The following is a 23,727-nucleotide window of genomic DNA, read 5'->3' on the forward strand; positions in this document are numbered from 1 at the left end:
TCCTTAAACATAGCGGGTATTACACCAAGACTATTGCTAGAGAGAGAGAGAGAGAGAGGGGGTTCATAAGCAGCCCTAGTCATGTAGTATTGTGTCGGAATTTGGTTCACATTTAAACGTACTTCTATAGTTTGACCGGGAGATATAACATTCTAACTACCTCTAAATGATTTTACATAATTACAATTTGATCTAGCAATGATTAAATTATGGTTGTTATTCGAAATAAGGAGATTTTTTACATCATTAAGTTGATTATGCAGAGTAGATATTATTGTTTTCCTTGACCAATTGAAAAACAAACAGGTATTAATGAACAAATTCTAAAAACAATTAGTCCAATATATAAACTTCATATTGGTTTTATTTTCCTAAAAAAAAGTACTCCCTCCATACCAGACCAATGGTAACATAGGGAATCTTAACCCTATTTATGGTCGTAGGGAATCTTCGATATTATTCTTAATGTATAAGACAAAATATAGTCATGTGAGATCTTGTTTGATTTATCGTCATGAATGCTATAAGAATATCAAAATTTTATAATTTTTAATAATGTGTAACTAAAGATATTAACGTTGCAAAACATGTCTCGACAAGTGTGAAAAAGTCAATGTTACCATTGGTGTGGTATGGAGGGAGTATTTTATTAATCAAACACTCTTTTATTATTATGTCAATATTATGTTAACGGGAATTATTTGTTGGTCATGCAGCATACATAAAATCTTAGACATGAACGATATATTATATATCTATATTGCATTTTATTGTGAAATTTATCACACATTATTTTAATATCTGTACAACGCACGAGCAAGAAAACTAGTTATACACTTTTGTCGACGATAAACACCCCAATTTAAACCAAAAATAATTAACATTCAATAGACCATCTTATCGCATACAAAACCCGTCTTATCACCCTTCACAAAACTTATTTTTCAAAATAAGTCAAAACCTGTATTTCAATAATGGATATAGGAAGCTTATGGCTTCACATGGTACCCATATATACCCACTACTGGTGATACACCGCAGGCACCTAATGCCAAATGGAAGAGTCGGATAAAAAATTCTGGAATTAAATAATGTGAGACATCCTTTGAGATGCTACCAATTTCGCTTTATGGTTGAGCACTTGAATTAGGTCACATGTGTGCATGTGTAATTTGCCTAATTATTTTTGGATCCCTATTCAATCATACTTTATGACGGTTTTGTGGGCCCATGCTATGATTGATACTCCTATTAACAAGTTTTTTTTAGAATTTGCAAATGGAAATATAATTAGAGAGAAAAGGGAGAAATTATCTAAAAAACTTGTTTAATTATTAACATAAACTCGTTATTTTTATATAGGTTTATAACTTACTAAAGCTAAAAACAACTACTAACAATATGTTAACTACTTATTATTAACTCTAGTCAATAAATCGTTAATTGACCTTTTGAACCGGTTCGTTTAACCGAACCAGATTTGAACTTCCCTACCTTGCCTCTCTTTATTTCCAATTAGGCCCTTTACGCCTTTACGGGTAGTCCGCTCGTTTTTAAGACGAAGTTTTTTATGTTATATTATTCTTTAATTCTTTTTTGGCTTTAAAGTGACATCCTTGTTGCCCTTTCATTTATGCTTGTTACTTGGTAACTTGAAAATCTTTGATTTTCTTTTACCGTTTTCATCCGAAAGGATGGTATATGTTGATTTTTTATCAATCTAGTTTCTTTTCCTTATCAAAAAAAAAAAAACTACTTCCAAATTATTAAGAACTAGTAACACAAATTTTGTTTCCTCAAAAAAAAAAATAACACAAATTTTGGAGCACTAACTCCAACATTTTTAACACTAAACACATTAACCTAACTGTAGGTCTTCTGAGAGATCATCTTCCACTAAATAAGTTGGAGATATACACACGGAAAATAGAAATTAAATAACTCCCTCCCTCAATCATGTGAGAAGTATCTTAATGATGTTATTAAGAGGCCGTCTCTCTAAAGTTTTGGTGATACTTTAAGAGAAATATGTAAAAACTAATGAACGGAACGGAAAAAGTATATACTCCCTTCATTTTTCTATTTTCTTCTCATTTCTCTAATATATGTGAGAAGCATTTGAATGAAATGGGAAGAAAACATAAAAATGAAAGGAGTATTTTTGTAAATAAGAAATGACTGGGAAAATTGATTATTGTGCTGATCGGGCCAAATGTTGATGACATATATCTCTTTCTGTAGGAGATTAGGATATGTGTCACACAATGGCAGAGTTAGGATTTAAAGTAAGCAGGTGGCGAAAAATTTTAGCGAAGATGAAAGGGTAATAATATAGGAGGACCTCGAAAAAAAATCGAAAATTTTAATTTAAAATCTCGAAATTTTCAAACGCCACGACGGGGGCGACCGACGACCGCCTTTGCTAATCCCCCTCCCCCGCTCTACCATCGGTGTGGGCAGTGTCATCTTTTTTTACATTGCAATTTGTAAGACCCCTTTAAATATTGGGGTAACAAATAGGATTATACATCCAGTTGTACCATAAGTATGGTACAACCAAGTATAAGAATCCGAGCTTACGTGTATTCTTTCTGAGCTAATTTAAATTTCATGTTTTTAATGTGTAAATTAATGAACTCAATACTTTCTAATAAAACTCATATTCTTTAATATAAAGTTCGGATACTTTGACACAAAGCTTTCTACACCCTACAACATATACAACTGGTTGTATAGTCCATGAATTGTAATGTTATTGCTATTAGTAGATGTAATTGAAGTCGAAAATAAAAAGGATACAAACTATTTCCTCCGTCCCGATCAAACAATTAGATAAGGAGAAATATAGCGAATGTTTTTTTTTTTTTTTCAGCAAAATATAGCGAATGTAAGACGTGAAAATTATTGCGTCATTTGTGTGCACAATCACAAAGCACGAATTGTACGTAGTATTTCAACATGGAAAGATTCCTCCTGTCCCATCCAATCATGCATTTCAGAGAGAACATTTAGCCGCTTACTAATCTAGTAATCTTTCCGTAATTACCCATTTACCCCCACCTCCACTAACTACCACATGCATTAAGTTATTTTGTTAATGATTTTACAATATTTTATTATAAAATATCGACGACGTTTTAGTAAACGTCGACGACGTTTTTCAAAAAAAAGACGACCTTGCCCCTGCTATCTCCCTTCACCATTTCTCTCTATTCTCTCTAACTCAAAACTCAACTTCCACCAACATTCAATCCATTCGTCCACCACCACTACCACACCCCGGCCGCTGCTACCACCACGCCGCTGCTGCTACCACCACGGCCCTGCCGCCGACACCACGCCCCTGCTGCCGCTGCTACATACAAAGGTAAGTGCCGTTTTTTTTTTGTTAAATTAGTTTAGAAATTAAAAGTAATTGAATTAAACTATGAAATTAAATTGTTTTCTTTCCTTTATTGTTATTGTTAATCGATGAAATTGATTGGATTTTGTTTTAGAATTGAAATTAGGTTATGTGTTAGGTTTTTATTAAAATTAATTGAATTAGTTTAGAAATTGTTAGTTTTTCTATTAAAATTCATGTTAATTAGTTGTTATTATGTAAATTTTGGTATTGTTATATGTTGTTTGCGAAATATAGTTGATTGGGATTGATTTTTGAGTCGAAATTTGTTGTTTTTAATCGGATTGGGAGTGAATTTGAAGGGTTTTAAGGCCGAAACCACGGCCAAACGTGGGGAATGGACGTTGGCCGTGGGTGAAACGTGAGAACTCCACGTTTAACTGTGGGTGGAACGTTGGAAATGGAGGTTTGGCTGCGGTCAAACGTGTGATTCTCACGTTTGACTGTGGTCAAACGTTGGGAATTATTGTTTGGCCGTGGTCAAACATCCATTTTTATTGTTTGGCCGCGGTAAAAAAAAATGTTTGGCCGCGGTAAAAAAAAAAAATGTTTAGCCACCGTCAAGTAAGGGATTTTTTTGTTCAACCGCGGTCAAAGAAGGGGTTTGTTTTGTTAGTCCGCGGTAAATTAATTTTTTTTTTAAAAACCGTGTTTTATGCTATTATTTGCCGATTTTTGTTACTTTATATGATATTTAGTCGATTAACGTGTTTTCTAACAACTTCCAATTTCCTAATGCAGATGGCAGATCGAAATGAGAGAGGAAAGGCAATCATGAATGCTCCGCCTCCGCCTAACATACACGACCATACCGCTGGGCGTAATGTTACGGCTCGAAGCGTCGTTTGCGAGTTAAGCGAGCCCACAAGCACCACCCCCACTTCGAGAGACGTCTGGAATGGTTATGATGCCTACTCCCGGTCACGTCGTTAGCGAGTCGGAGGAGGCGAGGTCTCGGGAGGTTCTTTGGTAGTTACCAAAGATGATAGAGAGGATGAGCCGTCGGATGACGGTTACGGGAGGAGGAGGAGGATCTTTGGAGAGTATGTGGTCCAACCGAACCCGGCACCGCCGAGAGTGTTGAGTCCGAAGTTGGGCCGGGATAGTAGAGGACGTTATTCGAGTGTTAGAGAGTCCTCTAGCACCGATAGGTCGAGGAGGCCGAGTAGGGATAGTTCTTGGATCCCGAGAGAGCCCGTTCCTGGTGGTCCTAGGAACATTAGCACCCTACGGAGTTTTGGTGGTCACGTTGCGTTCAACGTTTGGTCGGACCCTAACCCAGAGAATATGAGGTCGTGGATCAAGCTCTACGAGAGGCCGAAAGTCTGCGAGGAGATTAGGCACATGGTTCTCACCGAGGGTGTTGCGGCTAGGGTGGGGCGGCGGGCTTGGGGTTTTGAAGGAGTGTTTTACCACCGGTCTAGATGATAACCTCCTTAGTGCTTTTATCGAGAGGTGGCACCCGGATACTAACACTTTCCATATGCCTTTTGGAGAGATTAGTATCATGCTCCATGATGTCCAAAGATATTCTTGGGATACCTGTTAGTGGTGATCGGGTGCTTGTGGCCGGTTCGGGCGAGGATGATGACAGTGGTCTGAGGGGAAAGATTGCGAGGTTTTATGGAGTTCTTGAGTCCGATGTTGCACCACCGCTCTACAAGAATGGCGGTTTACTAACATCGGAGTTGAGGAATGTTGTTTACCTAGGGAACGAGCATGACTCGTTACAGGCTTACCTCTTGATGTTACTGGGTCATACTCTTTTCATGGATAAGAGTGGTGATAGGGTGTCCGCTCAGTTGTTGCCCTTGTTTGATAGTCTTGAGCGGGTTGGTTCATATGCTTGGGGTGCGGCTTGTTTGGCTTACTTGTACCGACAGCTAGGGGGATAGCATCGCGCCGAGATAGTCTTTGGTGTTAGTGGGTGTCTACCGTTACTCCGGGCGTGGATATACGAGTACTTTCCCGTGTTCCGACCCGGTGGTGGATTCTTTTTGAGGACCGGAGTCCTCTTGTTGAGGCTTGGGCCAACTTGCCTCGGAGTAAGGGCGAGTCTCATACTTTTCAGTTGTATCTTCATAGTTTGGACGATCTTAGGTCAGAGCATGTCCGATGGTTGCCTTACGGGAACCGTCCTTAGGGAGCTTGCAGAGTATCGCTTTACTCGGGTTTTATCAGACATCTTGATATAGTAGAGTCGTACCAGCCGGATCGGTGCATGCGTCGGTTGGGTACCGTCGGGATGTCCCGGTCTCGATGCCTATTGCAGTGAATGAGTCTCGGCCCGCGAACGGGCCTTACAGGGTGGACTTCGGGCAAGAGCCCGATAGGACATGGATGACCGAGATATCCACCATACACCTCCGAAACCTGTCAAAGAAAGCATATATGCCTTTCGAGTGTACTAATGGATACATGTCTTGGTATGCGGACCATTCACACCCTACCTTTATCCCCCTCACACCGCGTCCATTTTCGGCTGTCGAGTTTCATGAGGAGCCTAAGTCGCCCTAGCTGTTAGTCGTAAGTTGAAGAATGTCTTCCTAAGCGATGATGAGGAGGCCGAGAGAGAGACTCTAGAGGATTTGTTTGCGGGGATGCGTCCTTACTATGAAGACGTGTATGATGACTAGTTTGTTTTTATTTTCTTATGTTTTTCTATTTGTTTGGATTATGTTTGTTTGGATTATGTTTGTATGGTTTTTTTAGTATCTTTGTATGGATAATTTTTATGTTTTATTTTTATTTTCAGATGTTTGTCTTATTGTTTGGAGACGGTATTTAATTAAATGCAACGATATTTAATTAAATGACTTTAAACGTAATTTAACATAATTTAATTTAACATAATATAATTAAAACATAAACCACTTAAAACATAAATTCAAAACAAACAACAACACCCCATACCCTAAACCCTAAACCCCAAACCCTAAACCCCAAACCCTAAACCCTAAACCCTAAACCCTAAACCCCAAACCCCAAACCCCAAACCCCAAACCCTAAACCCCAAACCCTAAACCCCAAACCATAAACGATTATTACTTAAAACATAACATAATTAAATAACTATCGAACTTAATTATCTTCCGATGATGAAGACGACGATTCCTTATCTTCTTCATGATCATGAACCTCAATTTCTTCAGGTTGGGTAGACATATATTCAGTCAACAAATCATTCAAGTAGAGATAAAGAATTCCTTGCCCCGGCACTCTACCAGCACATAAGTCTGATAGTCTTGGGTAATCGATCACGGTGAGGATGCGCTCAAAATATGTAAAGAGATCACTTCTTAACCTGCGAAACTCCCACATCTTCTCGGTTAATGCTTCATCGAGACAACCTCATCTCAGAATCGCTGGAGTTAGCACATCTTCTCGGTTTCCTTGTAAAATTATACAAAGGCTACCAATTGGAGGCTCTTCAAGCATGTGCCATAGAGTGGCACTGGGAACCACTGATTCAAGACGCTCAATTAGAATTGGTAAATTTTGAACAATTAGATCGATTCTTATTTGATAAACTCTGGTTTTTTGTGCATTTGTTAGAACCATTTTAGTATTGTATGTTGTGAATAGAATTGGATGTTGTGAATAGAATTGGATGTTGTGATTAGAATTGGATGTTGTGATTAGAATTGGATGTTGTGATTGAAATTGACATAGAATGGCTTATTTATAAGCTAGTAATTGTAACGGCTATTTATTAATTGTAACGGCTATTTTTGAATAATAACGGTAACATTTGAATTATAACGGTAACATTTGAATTATAACGGTGATTTTGAATTATAACGGTTATTTTGAATTATAACGGTAACATTTGAATTATAACGGTTATTTTGAATTATAACGGTAACATTTGAATTATAACGGTTATTTTTGAATACTCAACTATATTAACATATTCATCTTCTTCCAGTTTTCAATCATCCTCATCTTCTTCTACTTTTGACTTCTATTTTCTTCCTTATCTATCCACTAATGTCGACATCATCCTCAATGGGGAGAAATCACCCAATTGAAGGCCTTAACTTTAAGAATCAACGTTGCAATCTTTGCCGCAAAAACGCTATCATCATGATTTCCGGGTCAATTAATAATCCAATGAAAGCGTACTTTAAGTGTTTAGTTTGCAATAATTTTGTGTCGTGGTTGACTGAAGATCATTTGACAATAACAAAAAGGTTGGAGATAGCATGTGAAGATGAAGGTGATGATGCATCAAGTGGAAAAGCCATGAAAGAGCAAGTGATATGTTTGAAAGAGGAAATTTCGAGTTTGTCAAAGATGATGAAGTTTTATTTCAAGTGTATCTTGTATTTGTTTGTGTTTCTTATGTTAGCCATTGTTATGAAGTAGTGAGTATTTGCAAAAATTTCCAAATTTGTATTAGTTGTCATGAATTCCAGAAATTTCAGAAATTAGTAAAATGATTGTTATGATTTTCAATAATATATTACATTACACAAGTGAACTTAATAGTTTTTTCAATCCGAACAACTACTAACCTGAGATAACTCGTCGCACTATCGGAGACCCGACTTCTACGACGTCTTCTCGGAGTTTCTAACATGAACGCTTGCCAAATCTCAATGTTATGTTGGTACAAAGTCTCTAGGTGAACAACACTGGGATCTCAGAAGGTCAACCAAGCGGGATCAAGTGGCGGCATAGGGAGACTCTCAAGGGGGCTGCTAGAATGCAACCGCATCCAATGGCTATGATGTAGGACAAACCACAAAATACCACACGGTAGTCGGCCTTCCACTCGGGTCTTCAATGGCATGATAGTTTTGCAACTTCCTTCCCAAACATTCTTCCCGTCTCGCAGTGTATGACCAATCACACATATCGTCCAGTTGAACATCGTTGCAAAAACTAGCAAATCGTCTCTACACATCCAATGGTCCTGCCCACAACTAATCTGCTGAAAAAACTCAACTCGTCGAAGTGCTATATCCAACCCTAACACACCGCTGAGTGGTGATTGAAAACCTCCATATAACTCTGCATAGATAGAGTCGGTCCTCATCTCCCTCGAACACCATTCCCGCATAACTATATAATCTGTCTCTTGGCCTCGCTGGGCGTGCGATATTACCCGGAATCCACAATGACCGTCATCTCCAACATCCACCCAACCATCGTAGTGGCCCCACAAAACCTCAGGAATACCCCACCGTTTGACCCATGTTGATATAAAGCCAATGGTAAAGTTCCTTCCCAAAGGAGCACCGGGAGTTCCTGATTCGAAATCACCAAATCTTTGTTGAACGTCTGCATTTGTTGAACAGTGAGTACTTGGTGTCCCGAACTTCCTTTCTGCATGCTCAAAACCCGACTTATTTCTAGTGGTTGAACCTCTTGGACGACCTTTCGGGTGCTCATTAATAGGGGGTGGCAAAATCTCTTGGTCCTCCGGGTGGTGGAAATCACGCAACAAGTCTATGGCCGCTCTTAGTTTAACCGGGTCACCGTGCCTCACATCATCCACTAATTTCTCCCATAAATCACCGTCATTTTTCGGCATTTGTTGAGGAATATCATACACCAATGTCTTTCAAAAGACATGAATATCCTCGAGATGGACCCTCCTACCTCTTCCGTGCAAAGATACCAAATTGCATGCACAAGGTAATCCATGAGTCGTTCGCATCATGTGTCGGCATCGATCATTCAATCCGATACCCAAACCAAGGCCTCTAGTAAGTTCTTTCTCCATTAACTTTATGGCCTTAGTAGACACGTTTCCTTGCAATAAGGAGAAAGTACGAGATGTTCTCCTTGGTTTACTCATTTCATCTTCGAGTTCTTTCTTAATCTTCGAGTGTTGACTTTCAAGCATGCCGTGGATACGGAACCACATGGAGTCAAGTAAGAGATGCTTTGACTTCAACCAAGCCTTCAATAGAGAATGTGCTGACTCAACACGGGAAGTTGCCGTGTTACCAAAATGTAAGACCTCGTTTGTATAGCATAAAACGAACTTCCCTGCGTGTTGACCCCAAGTTGCCCGTACATAATCCTCCATTTTCGGCCACTTACGTTGGAAACACTGCCACGCACGCTGAAACGATTCCTCGGTAACTGAATTGATCACCCTAAACCAACCGTCTTCTTTATTTGAGATGACAAATTTCCTCATACTTTCAGTTTGGTATGTTGTCAAGGCTTTTGCATTGACGGCTTTGTTCACATGCCATCTACACAACAAATGCTCAGCCCGGGGAAATACTTGCTCAAGAGCGCTGATCAAACCCAATTCCCGGTCGGTGACAAATACAGCAGGGGACGCTACTCCGGTGGCATCTAAAATCGCAGCTAACTTTCTCAACAGCCACTTGTAATTCACGTCAGACTCGTTAGGAATCATCGCACATGCAATTAAGAAGGACGATCCCGTGGGTGTCACACCAACCATCTCAATGAGTGGATTCTTGTAAATGTTGGTTTTATAAGTCGAATCCATGAGGACCACATAAGGATAAGCCCGGAACAACTTAATCGCTTCAGGATGAGCCATGAAAATGTGAGTCAACTCTTTTGACTCCTCGGAATCAATCTCGTAGAATTAGACGTATTTCGCTGCCACCGCTAGAGCCAACATTTGCTGAGCGGTGTTTCTTTCACCCAATTCTTCTTTCTTAATTTTCCTTGTTTTATTATACAGTTGGGTGCTTGACGGTTGAGGTTTTTCGGGCGATCTCAAATGAAGACCATTTTTAATATCACTCGGTTGAACCCCGGCCAATGTTTGTTGCCTAACATATGCCTTCTCTTCCGCGTCCAATCCCGCAAAGTGCCGATCCCCGTCCTTATAAACGGCTACGTTGTGGTTGTGTAGTCCAGCACCTTCGGAGGTTACAATGTTCCACACCACCGTCTCTTTATCATTTTTAGACACGAAATTTTAAACGACACGAATACGAAACTTGCATGAACACTTCTGCGACCTCCTTGGCTTTTCAAGATCGTCCGATTCTTTTGGTTTACCATGTCTTTTACATCGAAAATAACTTGCCAACAACCCGTTCTTTTTCCTATTTTTAGCTCAGTTATTTGCTTTAACCAAAGCAAACCCATTCTCGAATGCGATTTTCTGAGCCCAATTGAAAGCATCGTCACGCGTTTCGAAATCTATAGTAGTCTCGAACAACGGGTTGTAATCAATTGGATTATCGCCAAAATCCTCCCACGATTCCTGTTACAAGCAATAAGAACTATAGTAAGACAATAAAAAGGATTCATATACTACATAAGTTGCGTAAAACGAAAGAAAAACATGTAAAAACGAGTAGAAAACGAGTAATTCATGCCTAAAACACGAGACCCAACAAACGACCGCGGCCAAACATTACTTTCCATCGATCAACCGCAGGCGAACAACGAAAACCAACTTTAATCCACGGCCAAACAATGAAAATCAACATTTGACCACGGCCAAACAATGAAATCCAACGTTTGACCACGGCCAAACATTGAATTTCAACGTTTGACCACGGCCAAACATTCAATTCCAACGTTGGACCATGGCCAAACGTGGGAATCAAACGTTGGACCATGGCCAAACGTGGAATTCCTTTGTTTGGTCCGTGGCAAACGTTGGATTCCAACGTTTGGACCGTGGTCTGAACGTTGGTTTCCAACTTCGACCATGGTTCATCTTTCGGGGGATATTTTTCAGATTACGCAACAAATTCAAACATTCGCTACTACTAAGTTAATACGTCAAGTAATTCAACTATCGAATAGAATGAACGATGCGCAAAAAAAAATTGAAAAATTAAGCAAATGATTAAGTTGTTTACGTACCGTTGAATCGAGATTCGACATATTGTTAATTGTTGTTGTTGTTGTTTGTTTTGAATTTAGTTGAGTTTGAGAGAATTTTTTTTAGAGAGAGAAAGTCAAAAGGGCAGTCATCGTCTTTTTTATGAAAAACGTCGTCGATATTTACTAAAACGTCGTCGATATAAATCAGCCCCCTTTACAATAAACTTACTCTTTATCTTATCTAGCCATTAGCCAAGTGCTAAGCTGAAGTCGTAAGCTTCCAAAGGTAAAATTTATAAAACTTAAAATCTTAAACTAAATGATACGGAGTGGTATAGGGTAAGAAGGATATGTGACTTAATGTTTAAGTAGGAATAAACGTAGTTGTATTTTTCTTTACTTTTGGATGAGTACGTGGGAACTTTATAAATGACCATTATACCACACAACACTTTAATCTCACGTAAATAATAATAATAATAACATATGCATAAATAGTTACAAGAATCTTTGTCATACTTGAAAGTTACTCTTCATCAACTGACTGCCTAATCATTTTGTACATGCATGTATCATCAACCTTTTCGTGTCTCATTTATATGAATCCACACTTTTACCTCAAATCAAAACTAACAAGCCTTTTTATTTTTGTGTGTTTTAAAGAAAAACATAATCCTACAATCTTCGTCTATTCGATCTCCGTCCTCACGCTAGTCAAGGTATGCTATTAGATATCGGTTTCAATCTTTGTCAAAGAATTAGTTATTACTATTTGGTCTTGATCACTTGTAAATTAGCTTAACCATCATTTTAACCACTAAACAACGCCATGAGGGCTATCAAACGGGTCGTTGATCATTAGTGAACTGCAATTAGTTAATGACTAATAGGGAACTGAACAAGGATGTTCTAATACTACAGTTTTAGAAACTGCATTAGTAAAATCGGTTGTTAAACTCTGTTTCATCTGCCATTTGACAACAAAATGTTAAAATATTCCCAACCACATGTTGTTGCTTAAGACATGTATGAGCTTAACAGAGATGTGTTGCATTGTTGTTCATCTGTAAACAAATCCCTTCCTATTTTAAATACTCCGTAGTTAATTACCGTTTTCTATTAACGCTCAAGATTTCATCCAAAAGTGATCTAACAATCCGCGATTTTTACCAAAAAATAAAGTAAAACAATGAAAAAAGAAATGCATTATTATATTATCTTGTGAGAGGAAAATGGACCAACACTCGTATATAATTGTTACGCCTTTCTATAGTCGAATCGAAGTAACACTTGCTATACTTGGGAGTTTTAACTTTGTGTAAGAATTGACGAAGTTTTTTCTGCAACATTTAATTTCATACAAGTTGACTAAACATAGATTAAGAGTACTGTGAGTAAAGAAATGGCGCCAGAGAATAACACATTCTCTCCATGTTTATGGTCGGAAATAATGTCAATACTTCCAAAACTCCTTCCTCTTGCCTTCTTTCTCCCATCTTCCAAGAACGCACAATCAATAATGCTTTTACTCTATTATTATCCAATAATATATCACAAATTCTCGTTTAAGACCACATTATCCGTCTTAAGTTTAAGACGGGTAAAGTATCATACCACTTGAGTATATAAGATAGATATATTGTTTTTTTTATGCATTCTTATATACACAAGTGGTATATACTTGACCCGTTTAAGCTTAAAACGGATAATGCTGTCTTAAAGGGAGACTTACTGATGTAATATAATAAAAAAAAATTATCAACTGTCTTTTTTATACTAGTTCAAATGATGCGCAATTCATTAACCAAACCTCTGTTATATTCCACTTCTTCTTCTTCTTCTTCCTCAAGTACAGCTTTCACTATTACTCTCTTGACCCACCATAGCCCACCTACAGATCACGATACCGATATCGTAATCATGAAAAAGTAGTTACACTAATCATACTGAACTAATCAAAGAAGAACAATCATGTCTCATATTACACTAATAATGTCCCTCAGAAATCATTTTATCATATTATTTTTCTTCTTTTACTGTTACATTGGTAGTTACAGTATCAGTGGGGAAACATTCAATGATGAGGTATCTGTTCTTTTGTCAATAAAATCAACTCTCATTGATCCTCTTAACAAACTCCATGATTGGAAGTTACCAGTTAACAACAGTTCAGCAGCTCACTGCAGTTGGACTGGTGTATCCTGCAGCAATGTGGGTCGGGTCGAAAAATTGGATCTTTCTCATATGAATCTAAGTGGGAAAGTCTCAGATGAATTCCAACATCTGAATTCTCTATCTTTTCTCAACCTATGTGGAAATGGGTTTTCATCAATGTTGCCAAATTCTGTTACAAATCTCACATCATTGAAGTTCTTAGATGTAAGTCAGAACTTTTTTTCCGGGGAATTTCCATTCGGGTTTGGAAAGATTGGTTCTTTGACATATTTGAATGGTTCTGGCAATGATTTTGTGGGTGATCTTCCTGAAGATCTTAGCAATGCAACATTTCTCGAAACGCTCGATCTCAGAGGAAGTTTCTTTGGAGGGTTGATACCACTTTCATACAAAAACCTAAAAAAGCTGAAGTTTTTAGGCTTATCAGGAAACAATCTGACAGGCAAAATTCCTGCAGAACTTGGGGAATTATCTTCATTAGAGACAATGATAATTGGTTACAATATGTTTGATGGTGGTATTCCTACAACATTTGGTAACCTTACCAATCTCAAGTACTTAGATTTGGCAATTGCCAATCTTGGTGGCGAAATTCCGGCTGAATTAGGTGGGTTAGCTAAGCTTGACACACTTTACCTGTACAAGAACAGCTTAGAAGGAAATATCCCTTCAACTTTCGGTAACCTTTCATCCTTAGTTTTTTTCGACATCTCGGATAATCTACTGTCAGGGGATATCCCTGCTGAGATAGGTCAACTGAAGAAATTGCAGCTCTTAAATCTGATGTGTAACCAGTTGACTGGTTTAGTGCCAGCTGGGTTAGGACAGTTGCCTGAATTGCAGATTTTTGAGCTCTGGAATAACTCACTTTCTGGCCCTTTGCCTAGTGATCTTGGCAAAAACTCTCCCCTTCAGTGGTTAGATGTATCATCTAATTCATTTTCGGGAGAAGTTCCGAGTGGTGTTTGTCATGGAGGTAATCTCACTAAGCTCATTCTCTTCAACAATGCTTTTTCTGGCTCCATACCACTTAGTTTGTCGAAATGCCTCTCGTTGATACGTGTTCGAGTACAAAATAACCATCTTTCAGGGACTATACCCTTAGGTCTAGGTAAACTAGGCAAGCTCCAGAGATTAGAGTTGGCTAACAATAGTCTAACTGGTACAATTCCTGATGATCTAGCCTCGTCAACTTCTCTATCATTTATTGATGTGTCGCGAAACCTCCTAAAATCACATTTACCCTCAACCATATTTTCTATTCCTAATCTCCAAACTTTCATGGCCTCGAACAATGATTTACTAGGAGAAATCCCAGATCAATTTCAGGACTGCCCTTCCCTTTCAGTTCTAGATCTGTCATCAAACCATTTCACAGGTGATATCCCTGCAAGCATAGCTTCCTGTCAAAGATTAGTAACTCTAAACCTTAAAAACAACAAAATTACGGGAGAAATCCCGGACTCCATTGCAATGATGCCGACATTGTCCATTTTAGATTTGTCTAACAATAGCCTAACTGGGAAAATCCCTCAACATATCGGTAATTCACCTGCTTTAGAGGCATTCAATGTGTCACATAACCAGCTTTATGGCCCTGTACCAGAAAACGGCATATTTAGGACTATTAACCCAGATGATCTAACCGGAAATGATGGTTTATGCGGTGGGGTCCTTCCTCCTTGTCCTAGACCTTCACTATATGGATCAGGGAATGAAAAGCTCCGAGCCAAACGTGTTCTAACTAAATGGGCAATCGGTGCTTCAGTAGTTTTGGCTATTGGGATTGTAGCCCTAGGGACCAATATCATATACAGGAGATGGTACTCCAATGGCTCATGTTTTGAGAAACATGATGCTGGAAATGGGGAGTGGCCTTGGAGGCTAATGGCATTCCAAAGGCTCGGTTTCACGAGCAATGAAATTTTGTCTTGCATAAAGGAGTCCAATGTGATTGGAATGGGAGCTACAGGGATAGTCTACAAGGCTGAGGTTAGTCGGGTCAACAGAACCGTGGCAGTCAAGAAGCTTTGGAAATCAAGCACTGATATTGAGACGGGGACTAAAAGCGATGATCTTGTAGGGGAAGTGAATCTTCTAGGTAAATTAAGGCATAGGAATATAGTGAGATTATTGGGATTTCTACACAATAATAAGGAATCTATGATTTTATACGAGTATATGCAGAACGGTAATCTTGGAGAAGCTTTACATGGGAAACAAGACGGAAATTTGTTAGTAGATTGGGTATCAAGGTATAACATTGCAGTCGGGGTAGCTCAAGGGCTAGCTTATCTTCATCATGATTGTCATCCTCCAGTTGTTCACAGAGATATCAAATCAAACAATATCTTGCTCGACGCCAATCTCGAACCAAGAATTGCTGATTTTGGTTTGGCTAAAATGATGATCAAGAAGAATGAGACAGTCTCCATTGTTGCAGGTTCCTATGGTTACATAGCCCCTGGTATATCCCTTGAACACTTGGAACTCGTGTCACATTTTTCTTTGTTTCCGAATTCTATTGTCTTAGACCTTGCAAAACTTATCCGACACCAATGGCTTGACTTGAATTAGTTTGAATAAAACAATACGATGCGTCGATGATGACCCAAAACCTGATTTGACCCAATCCAACCCTTTACCTGGCACAAACGACTTGAACCTGATAATCACCTAATTAGAAACCGACTTGAAAATGAATCATCTTGAACCAACCCTCATTCGAAAGAATCAGATAGTCTGATACAAACACACCTGAAACAGATCTGAACTAACCCGACCACACCCAACTCGAATGACCCACTCAGTCTAATACTGAATCTGACATGGTGGTTCTGATTTATCCTACAGAATATGGGTACACAATGAAGATCGACGAGAAGAGCGATATATACAGCTTTGGTGTGGTTCTTTTGGAGCTTATAACTGGGAGGAGGCCGCTAGACAAAGAATATGGAAGCTCAGGAGATGTGGTAGAATGGATACGAAGTAAAGCAAGAAATAACAGATCCTTAGAAGAAGTGCTTGATCCCAACTTAGCCGGAAACAACAAGCACGTCCAAGAAGAAATGCTATTAGTATTAAGAATAGCGCTCCTTTGCACCGCCAAGCAGCCGAAGGACAGACCTTCAATGAGAGATGTCATCACAATGCTTGGAGAAGCAAAGCCGAGGAGAAAAAGCAGCAGCACTTGTAACTTAGACAAGGATAAGCCTGTATTCACCACTGTACCTTTACTGTAAATGATCTTAATATAACCTGATATTGGCAGACGTCATTTAGCCGATTCAATACACATGACTGGAGTTCAAAACCCGTCGCATCAGAAGAAATCAAGTCCTGTTTTCAGAACATAGATGAGAATTCTGGCTCTCTGTTGCTTAGAATTAACTACATCATCACAACATAGTAAATTGTAATATGTATGTAGCATTTTTTTATGTTTACTGATTACTCATTCCTGTCTAAGTTGTTCTTCTGTTAGTTTTTGTAATTTATGGTTGATATTGGTAGCTTCGGCCTTCGTGTAGATTAAGGAGTACAGAAGTTCATCCAAGAGCTCTTACTTCCTCTGCTCTATCCACTATAGAGGCATAGTTGTATAATACTTCCATTCTTAAGGGACAATTTATAGACACAATTTGAGTGTTACAGATTAGAGGCAGCTATAGCTGGCAACCCTGACCCGACCGAACAAACCCGACCCGATAATATTGCAACCCGAAACCGAAACTGACCTGACCCGATGATGGCCCGCAACCCGACATGACCCGATGACCAGTGACCCGAAACCGACCCGACCCGATGACGATCTGTAACCCGACTTGACCCGTGACCCAAACCCGACATTGACCCGACCCGATACTGACCCGATTAAATTGATGAACAGACAATTATTAAGCTTAATATTGATCATAATGAAAGTGATTTTGTAATTAGATTGTTATGTTTGACTTAATAATGAAGTAATTAAACCAAATAATGCTTAAAACCTAAATTTAATGGTCAAAATTTGAAGTAATGTGATAAAGTAATCGGACCCGATAATGAGCCTACCCAAACCCGACCCGACCCGATACATCATTTGACCCGAAATGACCGGACCCAAACCTGACCCGACACATCAGTTGACCCGAAATTACCCGACCCGAAAATGACTCGAACCCGAACCGACCCGAAAGGGGTGGCTGACCCAATATGACCCGAACTCAACATGACCCGACCCAAACCCGACACGACTGACCCAATTGCCACCTCTAGAGGCAGCCACGAGCCAGGCCAGCCCAGAGTTGCATTGGGACATGCCCCCCAACGCTAAATCTGACTGATCTGAATTCTGAAGTGCCCAGACTCAGTGTCATACCCTGAGGGACCCAAGAGACACATTTGAAGCCAATCCGACACCCAAATTATCCGAAAATGCATCAGACCAACGAGATGGCCAGATCGAGGGGTCGTTTATCAACACGGATCAGAATTTCAAAAGCACCAGATGAAAGTCTAACTATTTTGGCAAATACTCCATCTGTCGTTCAGACGAAGCACACCCCCCAATAACTTGACGAGACGTTGAATTTGTCAGCGCCAAAGACAAATATGAGAAGAAAAAAAAAAAGGTACAGTGTAAGCAAATTCCTACAGTTGGTTTTTTCCTTTTCAGGGGTCAATGGGAATGGTACTTACGTTCTACTACAATTTGAGCAATCAAACACAAAATCAAGACAACCGAGTCAAAGAGGTACAACTGAAATTTCAATCATTGCAATAATATGCGATCCCACAAGGGTGAGCTCATTTCAGTAGCTCGCCCTTGTTTCACTTAAAGAGCAAAAGTTGAAATTAACAAATTAACATCAATAATTTCAAACAGGTTAGCAGTACCGTTAAGACGATTACATTGCCTTACACAATCACCACCATTGAAAAAAAAAAGACAGAAAAGAAGCTCTTTCCATCACATAGAAGAACCATTATTCAGTATTCAGAAGCCATCAAAAACCTTAAAAACTATCACCCGTAGATATTTACAGTAACTGAAAGCTTTTTTTGGGTGAAGTATGCAACCGCGTGTACTACAACCCGAAATTAGAAACAAAGCTTGTGGTGAATACTAATACTGTAATCATTCAAGAGAGCTTAGGGATGAGAAACAAATAAAAGAAGAGGTAGAGGATCAGTTGTTACTATTATGAGTATTCAGCATCTGCGGTCTTTCTTGTATATTATCTTCATCTTGTTTCCAGTAGATAGAGATTGGGCAATCAAGGGGACTATATCGGCCTACTTTTGAGGTTAGAACTTCTGACTTCCGATCTTGGAGCTGCAAAATGACAAAGAAGGTTAAGTTGGAACTTCTGACTTCCGAACTTGGAGCTGTAAACTCAAAATATTAACGACTTACGAAGTCCATTAGCCTCGGAAGTCCGCATAATTTTAAGCCTCTTAACAGAGGTTACAAACAGCCTGCATTGGATACGACATATGAAATTCAGTCAATGCATAAAGTACAAAAGAATCTCAAGAAAATGGCGTGAAAAAGTTCTATAAAGCTACTAACTTTGACCTGGATTTTAAAGTTGTGTTTCTAACACAAATGTGTAAAGATACTCACGTAGCCAAGTTAAACAAAACAACATTCAATGTTGCCCAGAAGATTCGCATTTGTCACCAGTATGGAAAGAGGAAAGTAATCATTGCGATTTTTCATCATTTCCACCTTCCACCAAATTCTCCTCCGTTTTTTAGTTCATTAGAGCTCTATTACTCCCCTACTAATTACTCTCATCCCAAGTGATCCTAAAGAGCAATAGGCCAGCAAATGAGTGAAAGCAATGCCATAAAGTAATCCCGGGACACTAAAAACTCAGCAACCAAATTGGCCTTGGTAATCTCTACACCCAAAAAATTCAGCTTTACTGAAAACCAGACTAAGGCTTGTGCAGTTTTGCAGATACGATATTGCCTTTGACAATATGGATATAAATATCGCACACTTCCATTATTTAAGCAGAATAATGCCATGGCAGGATGGCTGCCACTTCATACGTGAAGAGTAGATGGTTTAAGTTAAAGGGCCTATTTTAGAGATTATGTAACAGCAGTTTGGTGTCACAAGACCGGCAATAACCATAAATATTGGGCCATCTCAAAACATACACTACTGTTCTTCCAGAATAAGACAACTTTGCATGCCAGTACCAATGGTAGTAAATTGATTAATGGCGTATCAACTTCAACATCGACATTAATGCATGCCTTCATTGTCTGCCAGCTAACCAAACATACATCTGCTATTTACAGAAGTACGGCGTTTTGACACAATTAATGTAGAAAATAGATCGAAAAGCACAACACATTCAGCATTAAACATAGTTGTACATAGTAGTTCGTATCCGTTTCCGCCTGAATCATAGTTTGCTAGCTTAATAGGTTATGGTAAAAGTATCATTGTAAACCTCACTGTACAAATGAACAGAAGTGAGAAATGATGACTAGAACATGTTTCAAGACCTGGCGAAATTACTAAAGGTAAAGCTTAGCAAGTTATTGTAAACTAAATTTTGGAAAAAAGGTTTACTTGCACATTATCTGGATAAAGCCAAGCTTTTCCTAATATTTGAGAGCGGCATTGACGACATCTTAAGTAGTAATGAAAAGAAACATGGTTCTTTAGAAACAACACCAAAAGTCCGTGAACTTGATTTATGTGACGAGTCAAGTACATAGTACATACCCCCACGGAACATCACCAACAAGCATCCAGTCTCCATCTTTGTCTTCATATGTGATCACAAAGTCTGATGTTCCATCCAATAGCTTTGATGGTCTTGTTACTTTTGGCATCAAAACAAGTTCTTCTGCATTTGATTCTAGCGATCAAATAAACCAACAAACAATTACTGTCCAGATACTAAACGGGGCATTTCAAGCTCAAGACAACCAGTTATACTCCATAGTCAGAATCACTTTTTGAAGTTGATTCTGTTGCTGAGGCTGCAGTCATTCTTACACATTAACGATTCTAGATAGCTTAAAGTTTCTTGCAACAATTATGTCAAACATTAATGAATAAATTCAAATTTCAGAAGTCCGAGAAAATAACTAAAATGTGACGAGAACTGACCCTCAGCTGTATTGGTGAACATATCCTCCAAAGCCCGGGCTAAGGACTCATAATCGGAGTGTGCATTGAGATCAACCTTCCTTCCAATCGCAACACCGTCCATATTAACTTTGACAAACAATGAACTCTTATGGGGCACTCTCTCCTTAGAAATGGGATTACCCTTGTCTTGAGTTCCATAACCTCCATCCTTCCCTTTGTTTTCATCAACTGACCTTGGTTGGTTAGCCATGGTAGTCATCCTGTATGACCTTATAGGTGGCCATCCCACTACTTGACTGCTTCCCATTTTAATCATACACCAATCAAACAACAACAACTTAAAATTCATCATAATAAACATACATCTCCCGGTCCTGGTCATTTGTCTACCTACCCCACATTGGGTGTGTGTTCATTTGTTTACGTTTCTATATTAAAAATACTTTTAATTAATAATTTGATCTACATATATTATTGTCCACTTGGGCACTACTCCGTCCGTCCCAATTATTTATTTACTATTTTTATTTCTTGTGACGGGTATTTTAACCAATGGTAAACAAATAATTGGGACGGAGAAAGGCAGTAAAAGGGAAAGTATTTGGAAAAACCTGAGAGCAGTAGGAGCAGTGGGTCTTTTGGTGGCAGCAGAAACATTGTTGTTAACATTAGTAAGAGCAGAATTAACAGTACAAGTTTTAGAAGACGACGATGAAGAAGAAAAAGAAGCAGACGGAGGAGAAACAAGAGAAAGAGTTAAACCGAGACCTAATTCAAGGTGAGAAGAATCGTCAGAGCCTTCATAACCGTATTGAATAACAGCCATCTGATCAGTTTGATCAAAGTGACGTGTGTGTTGTTCAACCGTTGATGACACTGATGAACCACTTTCAACCTCCATTAAACCCAAGCAGGCTGATACAAATATTGATTATTATTATTATTATTATTCTTTGAGTTTGTTTGTTGAAAGTTGAAGAAGAAAGAAAGAAAGAAATGAGTTGTGAGTGGAGATAGTGATGATGGAGGGACCTGAGTTTGTCCGCTATTTTGTCTGCCTTTTTTATATCGGTTTTGTCTTCCTTCTTTTCTGGATTTTCTGTTTTTTTTTACTCCAAACATGTCCATCAATTTTTATGCCCCCACTTTCCTCCTTTTTCTTCCTTTTTTTTGCTTTCTTCGTATTTTTGGGCAATAAACGAAGAAAAGTTTGATATATTTTTTTTTTTTTATAATGAAAGGAAACTAGAGCAATCGTAATTACAGTTGGCATTGGGCCGTGCTGGGCCGGCCCGCGTGCTTTGGCCATCGCGCTTCCCCAAAATTGGCCCGGCCAAAAGACGGATATTGGGCCGGCCGTCTTGCGTCGTCTGCCTCGCCCACTCACCCAAATCTCCACCGCGCCCGCTTCCACGCCTGGCCCGGCTTCGGTGTCTCGGCCCATGGGCTAATCGTGTCTGCAAGACGTGGGCCGCCAATAACCTTAGTATTTTTTTCTAAATACTCTTTTATTTATATAAATAATGAATATTAACGATTTAAATATATATTTTATTAAATATTAATGTACTTGATGTCTTGATTAGTTGATTGCTTGTATTTTTAATGTAGTAGATTTAATTAAATAATTAAAAAATGATATTAAAAAATGGAATTTAATTAAATAATTAAGAAACGGGCCAAATCTCGGGCCGTGCCGTGCCAGGCCCGCCGTGCCTGGTTCGTGCCGGACCCTCCGTGCTTGGGCCGTGCCGTGCCTAGGCACGGAAATTTCCAAAAAATGCAGTCGCGGCCCGCCTCAAACCCGTTCGTGCCGTGCCCGTGCCATCAGTATTATTCATCCGTGCCGTGTCGTGCCCGTGCCGGACTCGTGCCGTGCCCGTGCCGCCCGCCTTAGCCCGGCCCGGATTGCCATCTCTAATCGTAATCGGTCCATAACATTCTCGCGGATGAGAGCGCTAATCGAAAGTCAAAAAAACTTTCAGATTACCCAATTCATAAAAAATAAAGGGGAGCAAATGATACAAATTAAAACTCTCCAAGAAAGTCTTGCAACACTTTACAAACCCAAAGAAAAAAATAATAATAATTTGAGTCACACAGTAAGAAGCAAGAAAGCAACGACAGAGACAGTAGGAGGAAAACATATTTCCAATCTTGAAAATTTCGTTGAAACTAATAAAGACATCACAACCTTTCGGTAATTATCAATACCGGAGGCTTTAAGATTCATATCTGTATTCCAAACCAAAATTGAAGTTGAAGAAACCAAAAAACCAAATACTTGCAACAAAAATTTTGATTGAGTTTGCTAAAATCAAATCATGCATTCATATCTCATGAAGCTTTTCTGTATAGATTCTTGTTTATTTTTAACCTTCATACTAAAGATATATTGGTTGTAAATAACTCTCCGCGGCTAAAAATGGAGAGTAAGAACAATCAGATCTTGAAGTAGGTAAAAATGAAACAAGAACAAAGACTGAAAAGAAAGAGACTCAAAGACTCATCTTTTTTTTCTATATGATATGACACGATTGTCTAACACAAATAGGACATGCCGTCGTCTTAAGCTTAAAACAGGTCAAATAAACTACCAACTACAGATAAGTAGGACAAACAGGTCAAAGCTCGGAGGAAGATCTTCAAAGTGACATATTGAACATCATTAATCAACATGTTACTCGAAGTAGGAGCAAGCTTACCAGTGAAACAGGGCATATAACTGCTAGCCCCACACTCAGTCGGGATGTCTCTATAAGAGATCCCTTCTCAGGTCGAGCAAGTCCAATGTGAGAAGCAAACTGGTCCATGGAGAAGAGAAAACTGGTGTTCATAAGACGGAACTCTACGGTCTTAGCTACCGCATCATAAGAAAAAGAGCTCATAAACTTCAAGGTCAGGAAAGGGTAAGAGTGCCTCCTAAGACGATACAACCCCTTCAAACCCAAGGTCTCAACGATATGTCTCACATCTACCTCTATCTTCAGGTCATCAAGGATGGTCGTGTCGATGCATATAGTAGGTTTCATACGGCGCTTCACCAACTCAACAAAGGCATCTCTTTGCTGAAAGTCAGCAAAGACAACAGTAGGATACTCAGAAACAGGCGGGACAGTATAGATCCCTGACTCCCCTCTCCCACCTCAGGCTGAGGGGCCGTCGATCTCTTACTCTGAAGGGTCATAGTTGCGGCTCTTGACATATATTTCAATATGTTTTTAGATACACAAAACGGGTACTTATTCTCATATTTTAA

General features: G+C 39.1%; 3 protein-coding genes across 4 annotated transcripts; 1 reads left to right on the plus strand and 2 right to left on the minus strand.

Moving 5' to 3' along the window:
• Positions 1-8,972: 8,972 nt before the first annotated feature.
• Positions 8,973-9,935, minus strand: LOC141644243 (protein FAR1-RELATED SEQUENCE 5-like). The gene has a single exon (XM_074453716.1). It carries the CDS (start codon positions 9,933-9,935, stop codon positions 8,973-8,975), a length of 963 nt encoding a protein of 320 aa, XP_074309817.1.
• A 3,023-nt stretch (positions 9,936-12,958) lies between these two features.
• Positions 12,959-17,003, plus strand: LOC141603880 (uncharacterized). The gene is made up of 2 exons (XM_074422931.1): positions 12,959-15,827; positions 16,214-17,003. The coding sequence occupies exons 1-2, from the start codon at positions 13,157-13,159 to the stop codon at positions 16,603-16,605; spliced, it is 3,063 nt and encodes a 1,020-aa protein (XP_074279032.1). The 5' UTR covers positions 12,959-13,156; the 3' UTR covers positions 16,606-17,003.
• Positions 17,004-18,196: 1,193 nt separating this feature from the next.
• LOC141603896 (auxin-responsive protein IAA13-like) lies at positions 18,197-21,515 on the minus strand. Of its 2 annotated transcripts, none has more exons than XM_074422933.1 (5): positions 21,080-21,515; positions 20,487-20,764; positions 20,097-20,220; positions 18,765-18,826; positions 18,197-18,683 (listed from the first exon to the last, which is right to left on the minus strand). In XM_074422933.1, exons 1-5 carry the CDS (start codon positions 21,367-21,369, stop codon positions 18,634-18,636), a joined length of 804 nt encoding a protein of 267 aa, XP_074279034.1. In that variant the 5' UTR covers positions 21,370-21,515; the 3' UTR covers positions 18,197-18,633. The 2 variants fall into 2 exon arrangements, with proteins under 2 accessions (XP_074279034.1, XP_074279033.1); XM_074422932.1 differs by having other exon boundaries at positions 20,097-20,232; positions 21,080-21,502.
• Positions 21,516-23,727: the final 2,212 nt, after the last annotated feature.

Source organism: Silene latifolia, chromosome 1 (genome assembly GCF_048544455.1).
Source record: "Silene latifolia isolate original U9 population chromosome 1, ASM4854445v1, whole genome shotgun sequence".
NCBI lineage: Eukaryota > Viridiplantae > Streptophyta > Magnoliopsida > Caryophyllales > Caryophyllaceae > Silene > Silene latifolia.

What these genes read in the sequence shown, in the direction of transcription:
- LOC141644243 (XM_074453716.1), bottom strand. Translation starts at nt 9,935, where the DNA reads ATGGCTCATCCTGAAGCGATTAAGTTGTTCCGGGCTTATCCTTATGTG.
- LOC141603880 (XM_074422931.1), top strand. Translation starts at nt 13,157, where the DNA reads ATGTCTCATATTACACTAATAATGTCCCTCAGAAATCATTTTATCATA. An exon ending in CTATGGTTACATAGCCCCTG is followed by an intron (nt 15,828 to 16,213) that starts GTATATCCCTTG and finishes TTTATCCTACAG; the next exon opens with AATATGGGTACACAATGAAG.
- LOC141603896 (XM_074422932.1), bottom strand. Translation starts at nt 21,369, where the DNA reads ATGGAGGTTGAAAGTGGTTCATCAGTGTCATCAACGGTTGAACAACAC. An exon ending in ACTGCTCCTACTGCTCTCAG is followed by an intron (nt 20,765 to 21,079) that starts GTTTTTCCAAAT and finishes AATGGGAAGCAG; the next exon opens with TCAAGTAGTGGGATGGCCAC. An exon ending in GTTGGTGATGTTCCGTGGGG is followed by an intron (nt 18,827 to 20,096) that starts GTATGTACTATG and finishes TATCCAATGCAG; the next exon opens with GCTGTTTGTAACCTCTGTTA.